Raw genomic sequence first — 10,243 nt, 5'->3', positions numbered from 1 at the left:
AAGGTAGAGTGGGAACCAGGAGAAAGTGGGTATCAACCGGCCTACTGTTTATCAGCTTAATTTACATCACCAATTTGTGATGAAGATTAAATGGTGGTGATAGTAAAAATGGGGGACAAAACTGTGAGTTTTGGGAGAGATTGTCAATGATAAAAAAAAGTTAAGCAGATGATTTTGGATGTCTGCATGTGCTCTTGTTGAATAATAAGCTTCTTGGTGTGCCTTAAGTATGTTTTTCAATAGAAGATCTAGCCAATATATATAGCAACCCAAGCAACCCTGAAATGGATAGAGAGCTCTTCCAGCCTGGTAACACCCAGGTACTCTCTGCATCAATGATGTTAAGATTGCTAGCTTCAATGATCTTATTATCCGCTTCTGAATCAGCAAGAGGTTTTCATTCCTAGGCACTGGACATCTCCTTCTAATATTGTGTCTATTCTACAGTAATATTATATTCCCTAAATTGTGTCCCCTTGAAAGACTGGTAGTGCAACTCTCAGAATTTTGTCTTGAATTTCTATGAGTTATAATTTCTGTGTATGTGGGGCTCAGCAGATCAAGAAAAATCTAAAACAAAAGATCTGTCAGCTTAATTTATTCAGTTTACTTTTTTCCACTTGATTCCAAATACCTCTGGCCAGTTCACAGGTTAACCAAACGATTAAATAGATTATAATCCAAAAACAAATTACCAGAAAATAAAAAAGAAATCAGGTAAAAAAACAAGATGGTGAAGTGGCCAAAAACAAAATTCACAAGGGGTTCCAACTATCCTAACTCAAGTACTGGGGAACAACTGGGACTTCAAGGGTTTTGTGCTTGTTGTTTCTTATTATATTGGTTTTACATTGTCTGGTATATTGTGAGCCAACCAAAGTTGTTTGGAGTCAAATCAATTAAAATAAAAATGCAAAAATAAGCTGTCAATCTGGTCCCCTTCTATAGGGATATTTCCAACCAGCAGTGCCTTTGGAATGACAGTCAACACTCAGTGGTGCAAATATAATGAAAATATAGGAAGCATATTCCTTGGGATCTGCAGGCACGGGAGGTCTACTCAGGTTCTTGTCACCAACTCCTTGTCCTATGGATATGTAAGCATACTTTATGCAATTAACAATCACCATATGTGGGCTACAAAAATCTGGATAATCACTAGATAGCAGCAGTGTCAGTTTTCTGATTCACTTTGTTGACATAACTAATATTTTATAGCCCAGAAACAGCAGCTCATCCTCATGACTCTAACAAAAGCACATACTGGTAGTAATTTTTCAGATTTTTGTAGATATTGTACACTTGAAAGAATATATTTCTGCTGGCTTAGTATGTTCATGGGGGACTTGTGGCGAGAGGGGCATGATTGCAGAAGGTCAAGTAGGATGAGGAAGGACATTTGGGTGGCTGAGGAAGCTAGGAGAGATCATTTTAGGCCTGAAGTCTACTGTCGCAGAGCGTAATGGTATGTAGAACAACCTTGGGAAACAATAGGAAGAGAACTCTCTGATAAACAAAATCTGAATCCAAAGGATAGAGGGGGGTTGGGTCAGTGGTGAAATCCAAATTTTTTTTACTACCAGTTCTGTGGGCGTGGCTTGGTGGGCGTGGCAGGGGAAGGATACTGCAAAATCTCCATTCCCTCCCCACTCCTGGGGGAAGGATATTGCAAAATCTCCATTCCCACCCCCTCTGGGGCCAGCCAGAGGTGGTATTTGCCGGTTCTCCGAACTGCTGAAAATTTCCGCTACCGGCTCTGGATTTCACCCCTGGGTTGGGTGAAGAAAGACTCTGAGAAGGGGCCCTTCCTAATTTTGAAGAGTGTACATTCAGACTCAGATTCCTTTTATCATTCTGTTGACTAGACTGTGGGTCTTCCTCCTGTCTTCTAAAGTCATTCTCACATATAATTACATAGTGGCAATGAAGAAGCAGATGTGTGACCTTCCTCTTCTCTTTCTCCAGTCCATTTTAAATGACTGTTATGGATGGGGCATGCCTTGCATGACCGAGGGGGCTTTTAACAAGTTTCCCTTTGTGTCCTGCAAGATGTACTTATTACCCACTCTACATAATTTGACAGCAACTGTCCAAAGTTTCAGTGGGAATTTACCCCAGTTCTATGTAAGGAGCTATGACTTGAACCTGAGAACTTTTGCATGCATAACAAATATTTTTCACTAAGTAACAGTTCTTCCTGATACCAGCACCTGCTTCTGTGTCTTATCTCAATACATCTAACTCTAAGTTAGTCTGAATTACTTGTAGGCTTAGCTTTGTGTCAATGCTGTAAAACAGATACACTAATATTTGGCAGAAGACACAGGAACAGCCAACATGTTCTTTTCTTTGTACGTCATCGAACTCACCCCCTTCCTCCATATATTTGGATGTTCTCAAAAAGAAATATGCAGTCTTTTTGATCTTTAGAATCACCGTGTCTATGTTAAAATGAAATTCAAAATTTAGATTGACAGGTGGCATAAATGAATAAATGTATAAGATAAATTCAATCCAGGCAATTGTCAGCAGGAAATGATTACTTTTATCAAAAGGGAAAGGAAAATTCAAATCAAATATTTATTCTTTTTCTTCTTGATGGACGAATAGGTTGCACACAGACATGAAAAATATTTGGGCTACTAGTCACTAAAGAGGTTCCATGATGTTGCACTAAAAGTCATGGAAGCTTTGAAAGAGATACATTTTTAAAATTCTAAGGAATCATTGGTAATGGCATACATATAGGTACTTGTTGCACTGTACCTGATTTTAGACACAGTTCACATAATCTATTATCATTGTTTAATCAAGCTAGAGAAGATGGGAGTTGATGCCCAATATTTAGAGGGCCATAGATTCTCAGTGTAGGACATTTTAGTTCATTGTAAATGTAGAAAATGAGAATTCAACTTAGTTGTATCATAAAGTCTATGAATTAAAAATAACAGAATCCCAGCAATTAGGTCACAATTTAGGATATTCCATTATACACCATAATTGTTGCAAAGATTTTGAACATTGATTTGAATTGTTATTCTTTATACTATATGAAAAATCTACTTTGAAAACTCCAAACATTCAAAACCAGCTATCTAACAGTTTATAGGAAAATTCTGATTAAAAAAAAAAACCCAACTGGAGTCCAAATGTCATCAGGAAAAGTAGTGCCTCATTAATTTTGGTGATTTTGCTTATAAATGTCAATTCTTTAACGTTCTGTAAATGTCCTGTTATATATGTCACCTTTTTGTGCAAGAGTCCTTGTGGCAGCGTTCTGACTTTTGGATTTTCTGCTGAAGAACATTATAGCTGTGCCCAAGCTCAAGTAACAGATAAAAATATTTCTGTTCCATTATGCTTTTCATCAATTTTAATTATCTTTTTCTTTTGTTATTGCTTCCAATAGTTGCCTTTTTGATCCTGTTAAAACAATTGTAAGATTTATTAATTTTATATATATGCAGTAATATTCTATGAGCTAAACAATCTATGAATATTTTAATAAATATTTTAATTTCAGGGTTACCGAATTCAATTACAAAAACAGGAAAGAAACTTCCAAATAATGAGAAATTTATTAACAACAGTATCTTTAGTGAAGAAATGATAAAGTACAAACATAAAACTAAGAGTATGCCTAAGGCATTTACAAATATGGATAATGAATTTTTACTTTTATTTTAGTTTGGTTTTTAGCTTACTTGTAAGTATATTATTCTTTTCAATTCCTTCCTTCCTTCTGATTTTAATTTTATTTGAACATAAGTAGGGGCATTTGCCACATTCATATAATAATTTGGGCATAACCCAGATCAGCTATTAGAAATACTATCGAGCCTTATGTCCAAATCCCAGTGCCCAGAAGCAAACTGGGCAAGTAATGTTATCATTTGATATTTGCCATGAGTTCAAAAATGTGTATGAATTTGATGTTCATGACAAGGTATTAACTCCTACTCTTTCTTCCCCACCGCTTCCCTGCTCAAATTGTACAAAAGTCAGATCCAATGTGATGATTTTCAAAATAAAGTCCTTAAATAAAATCTGATCCGCTATTATTTTCAATGTGTTCTTCGTTGTTATTGAGTTCACCAGATGCCATCTGGACTAGGAGTCATCATTCATTCAATGAGTTCAACCAGGAGAAAGAGAAAACATGACGAGCTGGCTCATCAACTCTTTCATTGCTCCCAGGCTGTCCTTCCACATGTCCTTGTAAGGTCTCAGACCCAGTCTGAGGAAAAAAAATAAATTGAAATATTTTATACCTATGTAGTTTGGTCATTTTAAGTATTTTATGGGTGAGAACATAAAATATTTAGAAAACAGTAGAAAGTATCTGTCTACAAGACTGCTGAGATGAAGCAGTACATTAGACCAGGGGTCTCCAACCTTAGCAACTTTAAGCCTGGCAGACTTCAACTCCCAGAATTCCCTAGCCAGCTGGCTGGGGAATTCTGGGAGTTGAAGTCTGCCAGGCTTAAAGTTGCCAAGCTTGGAGACTTCTGCATTAGACTACCTGATCTTACATACTACTTGATTCATTTCAAAAGAGCTTGCACAGAACTGTCCTAAATTATATATTTTAGGGACAAAACCCACACATTCATAAATACATCTAGAATGGGATATTGCCAGTTAATTTAAACTTTTAAGTACTGTTATAGATCTTTCCCCCATACTGGGTTAAGATGCTTATTCTTGAGATAGAAGACACTATATAAGTATGAAATTCATGTACCCATTGTTGATCCCTATACTCCTTCTGTTTCCATGCAGGGCCCATCATCTTACTTCTCTCCTAGATGACAAAAACCTTCCATTTTCTTTGGAGGGCGTCAAAATAAGGTGGAAACTGCTAGGACACAAGGACAGCCCTGGACCCCTTAAACTTGTTTGATTCATAGATTATGAATCATGGAAACATGGCAAGAAAATGATATTAGTCATGTTTGTGCTTGTGCTTGTGCTTGTGCCCTCAGAAAGCCAATAGGTTATTACTTTTATTGAAGATTGATCTTGATCTTTGGAATTACATCTGAATCCCAGAAAGCAAACAAATATTATATATTGCTTCCTCTTAAACATATCAAAGAAAATATAATTGAATTAGAGCAAGTTTGGTGTAGTGGTTAGGACATCAAGCTAGAAACTAGGAGACTGTAGGCTCTAGTCCCACCTTAGGCACGAAAGCCGGGTCGTGACTTTGAGCAAGTCATTCTCTTACAGACCAATTCCTCCAATAAGGTTGTGGTTATGGGGGAAATAGAAGGAGGAGAAAATATTAAGTATGTTCATCACCTTGATTATTTATGAAAATAATAAAGGCAAGATAAAAATAAATAAGTTAAAATAAAATAAATAAATGTGATTTTTACTTTGCTTTGGCAGATTGTAATAAAACTGCTAACTATGATACAATTTTTTTTCTTAAGCAACATAAAATCAAAGAAAATATCTCTTTAATTTCCCCATGAATTGAGATTACATACTTATTTTATGAAGAAATGCATATTTACCAAAAGCATCCATAACCACAAATCATGAAAATATACAGCTATGAATTGTCACAGATGCTTGCAAAGAACTGCTACAGGAAATAGAAGATGATCTGGCATATTCCAAGCATCTTTTGTAAATGCATTATGTTAAAATTCAAAGCTGAATTAGTGAGGAATGATGATATGTTAGGTATTAATTAATTCACATGCTGAATGGACAAAGCCATATTACTGCATGACAGGACCTGTTGTCTAATGGTTGTAAAAAAAAAAAATAGAGGTGTTTCTGTCTAATCAGAGCTTTTCTATTTGAGTTCCTGCATTATGCAGTTTTGTTATCTGGGGCTATCCTCTAAAATACAAATATATCCTAATGTGGATTATTCTTTTGCAGTGGTGAAATTATTGGTAATAAAAGAGCTGGTGTACAAATTTTGTATACATTTACAGACAAGATTTTTAGAATTATACTCTTATCACTACTGAATCCTATGCTCTCTTTTTCAGCACCAAGGCTGAGTCTTGGAATCCACATTCATGGACAAGACAGTTTTATCCATTCAAACTGACCAAAAAAAATAAGGGGCCATCAGAGGGTTATTAAAATAATAAATATGTTCTTAATCTTTGAAAGATGCCATTTTTATTGAAGAGGATGAGGCAGAGAAAAAATATTGTCCTATTACCAAGGGGTCAAGATCAGGAAATGAAATGTAGCTGAATTTAATGGTAATAACAGGCTTCTGCCTTCACTAGGCAGTCAACATTGCTTTCTTTAGCAACCTTTTGATAATGTTATTTTTTGTTCTTCTGATCTAATGTCTTGCAGTAGGGTGATTCTACAGGTGGAAATTTCAGGTATTGGGATGAATCTCAGTGGAAACAAACAGCAGTAAAAAGAAAAGACGAACTAGGAATTTTGAGTGCGTCTTTTTTTTATCTCCTGACCCATATCGATTATTTCTGAACCCGAAATTTCCTATAACTTTCTATGTCTTTGTTTTTAACTCAGCCTTAGAATATAACTAACTCAATTTGATAGGCTGGAACAAAAACCAGCAAAGTTCAATATGTGAGTTTCTTTCCGATGTTCTCTTAATAACACATAGCAAGCATAGGATTCTTACAAAGGGAAGTAATTTTTACATGGAAAAAGTTGGAACTGGAGCATTTAAAATGTTCCCATATTCATACCAGCTCATTTGCCCTAAAATTGCATTTCGGTGTCCTAATGTTAGTTAGTCATTAGCTCTAGAATTTGGATTCTGTTCAGGGCCACTAAATGTTACACTCCCCTTTGTGACTATATTTTCTATTTTATTTATTAATTACATTTATTAATATAGCGCTGATTTGAAACCAAAGTAAAGTACATAAGTTAACAGGCAGTCTCCCATCCAGGCACTGACCAACCCAGATTTATTTCATTTTGATAAGAATGCTATAAAGGAGCATCTGAAAGAAGGGAAGAGGATTAAAAAAAATCAAGACCATAGCCACTACTGTGCAATCATTTTTAACATGTGTTACGTGCATGATATAAATATATATAAAAGGGTAGGGTTTTAAATTGCATGACTATGGTCTCTAACTTGATTTGACAACCTTCTCCCCCACTCCGCCCCAATAGGCCTATCATGTACTTTCAGATTCCTACGCTACCCTTGTAAACTCATCATATATATACAGTATCTTCTTACTTCCACGTCATGCCACTGGGAGGATGAGTGGTAATTTCATTAGATGATGGCCCAGGAATAAGTTGATTCCTGCTGGCCAGTTATTAGTTGCAGTATGTTGTTTAACAACAAACTTTTATCCTTCTATTTCTACAAAGTCAAGGTGATTTCAATCATAGAAAAATTAAAGCCATCATAACTCATAACAGTATAACACAATACCGAAAAAATTACAGATGCATCCCAGGTCCATTGTCTACATCAAATGTCCAGTTGAACAAAATCATTTTCACTGCTTTTCAACATGTGAGGCAGTGGTGGGTTTCAAAATTTTTTACTATCAGTTCTGTGGGTGTGGCTTGGTGGCATAGCATAGCTTGGTGGATGTGACAGAGGAAGGATATTGTAAAATCTCCATTCCCACCTCACTCCAGGGGAGGTTACTGCAAAATCCCCATTTCCTCCTGATCAGCTGGGACTTGGGAGACAGACAATAGATGGGGGCGGGGCCATTCAGAGGTGGTATTTACCGGTTCTCTGAACTACTCAAAATTTCCGCTACCGGTTCTCCAGAACTGGTCAGAACCTGCTGAAACCCACCTCTGATGTGAGGTCAGGTGTCACTTAGCTCAAGGAGCAGAATATTCCTTAATATGGGGACTGTCAATTGGAAGGTGCAACTCCAAGTTCCCATCTTTTTGAGCTCGTGTGGGATGGAGTTCTGGAAGAGCCCATTTGCAGCTGAATGCACAGCATAAGCAAGTTCTGAGATGATCTTGCAAGCCACAAAGAGCTAAAAATCAGAACTATTTCTGGGCTGTACAGCAAAACATACTTTTAATTAACGGTAAATTTTACTTAGAAAACATATAGTAGGTGCCAAGAATGTAAAGCTGAATAATTGTGCTACTAGTTTCATACTTAATTCAGCTCACATTATGTGCAAGAGATTTACATGCAGTTTAGTTGAGATTGATAATAATCAAATGACCGAAGGGATGTTCTGGGATGATTTATTACATATATATATTAAAATATATACAATAAAATATTTTAAATATATATTTCTTTTTAAGAATAAAAGCAGAAGGTACTCTGTCCTCAGACAATTGTCATGAAAATGTTGGGTTTGATCCAGACTAAAACCATATTTTAAATGAAATGGCATAAGTTATTTATGGCTAACTTATGTTCTGTTCATCTCAGTGCCAGGAAAAACCCCCTAAGAATTCATTCCCCACCAGCCCTGCACTCTTTTACTTCTTCAATCTTATTTACGCATAACAAAACCAAAAGCTTTTTAGAAGTCAGAATTAGTGCTTAAAGTTAGGTTATTTGGCAATAAAGCAGAAACATACAGATACCACATATCACATACATTTGCGCTATGCATTAGTTTGAAGCCTTTCAGATTTTTTTTTTTAATTTCAATGGGCTTATTTTCACATAATGTTTTGATATAAGTAATATGCAACACATAATCTTTTATCAGACCTCAAAAGCGTTACCACATCACTTTGGATGAATGTGCATCTTGACTCTGATGTAAAGCATACTCTGTGTGTCTGGCAGGAGGGAGATATCAGCATAATAAGCATACATTCAAGTATGTACAGAACGAACTGTCACATGGATTATACTAAGAGTCTTCCCTGACCTGGTGTCTTCTAAGTTGTATTAAGAATTAAATGTCTAGAATTTTCACTGCCACAGTCAATGATTGGGAAGTCTGGGAGCTGTAGCCACACTTCTTTTGAAGCATACTAAGTTGGTAAGTGGACTACAACATTGTTTTAGATCGCCTCATTCTGTTTCAGAGAATAAACATTAAGTTGAAGAGTAAAAAAAAAAGAAAAAAGAAAATCATCAATAATTCATTCTTAATTAAGAATGTAAACTGTATATACTGATGAGCCACATAGATCAGTGTTTTTTAATTCATGTTGTGTATTAACAAGGAGAAAAGGAATGCCAAATCCTGAATATGTGTCCAGGGACTCTTTTACTACATTAAAAATGTTACAAATGCTATTATATTAAAGAATTCAAATATTATAAAAGTATTGATGTCAAACTCAGTTCAGAGATGAAAAAATAGTAAATTTTGATACTCTGAATTTCATATATCAAGTATGTGGAGAATGAAAGATGACTTAATTATAACAATTTTTTAAATTTTTATTTTATTTTATATTTGTCGAGTACGTATTAGATAATATATATAAGTATAAGCATGAATTGAATATATAAAATGAATACAATTAAAGGGAACATTAGGACAGGGACGGTAGGCACACTGGTGCTCGTATGCCCACCCCTTACAGATCTCTTAGGAATGGGGTGAGGTCAACAGTAGCCAGTCTAAGGTTAAAATTTAGCAGGTTTGGGGATGAAACCCCAGAGTCAGGTAGTGCATTCCAGGCATTGACCACTCTGTTACTGAAGTCATATTTTCTGCAGTCGAGTTTGGAGCGGTTCACTTTAAGTTTGTATCTATTGTGTGCTCGTGTATTGTTGTGGTTGAAGCTGAAGTAGTCATTGACAGGTAGGACATTGTAGCAGATGATTTTATGAGCTATGCTTAGGTCATACCGAAGACGGAGTAATTCTAAATTTTCTAAGCCCAAAATTTCAAGTCTGGTGGCCTAAAGTATTTTGTTGCGAGCGGAGGAGTGGAGGACTCTTCTTGTGAAATATTTCTGGACACGTTCAATTGTATTAATGTCTGATATGCAATGTGGGTTCCAGACAGATGAGCTGTATTCAAGAATTGGTCTAGCAAATGTTTTGTATGCTCTGGTTAGTAGTGTAATATTACCAGAGAAGAAGCTACGCAAGATTAGGTTTACAACCCTTAATGCCTTTTTGGCAATGTTGTTACAGTGGGCTTTGGCACTTAGATCATTTGATATGAGTACTCCAAAGTCCTTGACTGAGTGAGGGTCATCTACAAGGTCATGTCCACTCAGCTTGTATTTTGCTTATTATAATGTATAATGTATAATGTTTATTAGAGCCCTACATGGAAAAGGAAATGCCAGGTGTTCAAGTCTGAGGAAC

At 35.9% G+C, this 10,243-nt stretch overlaps 1 protein-coding gene across 6 annotated transcripts in view; it reads right to left on the bottom strand.

Annotated features, from left to right (window-relative positions):
* Positions 1-2,556: 2,556 nt before the first annotated feature.
* The window catches only part of TRIM55 (tripartite motif containing 55), a 40,837-nt gene continuing 33,150 nt past the window's right edge, over positions 2,557-10,243 (bottom strand). For 4 of the 6 annotated variants that reach the window (XM_034429866.3, XM_034429865.3, XM_034429868.3 and 1 more), the window contains one exon: positions 2,557-4,237. In XM_034429866.3, the coding sequence (XP_034285757.2) occupies positions 4,227-4,237 (11 nt within the window). In that variant the 3' untranslated portion in view covers positions 2,557-4,226. The remainder of the gene's footprint in view (positions 4,238-10,243) is intronic. The other 2 variants (XM_087890630.1, XM_087890632.1) reach the window with 2 other exon arrangements.

Source organism: Pantherophis guttatus, chromosome 3, assembly GCF_059756535.1.
Source record: "Pantherophis guttatus breed Tessera chromosome 3, ASM5975653v1, whole genome shotgun sequence".
NCBI lineage: Eukaryota > Metazoa > Chordata > Lepidosauria > Squamata > Colubridae > Pantherophis > Pantherophis guttatus.
This window is presented reverse-complemented; position numbering and strand designations above follow the sequence as displayed.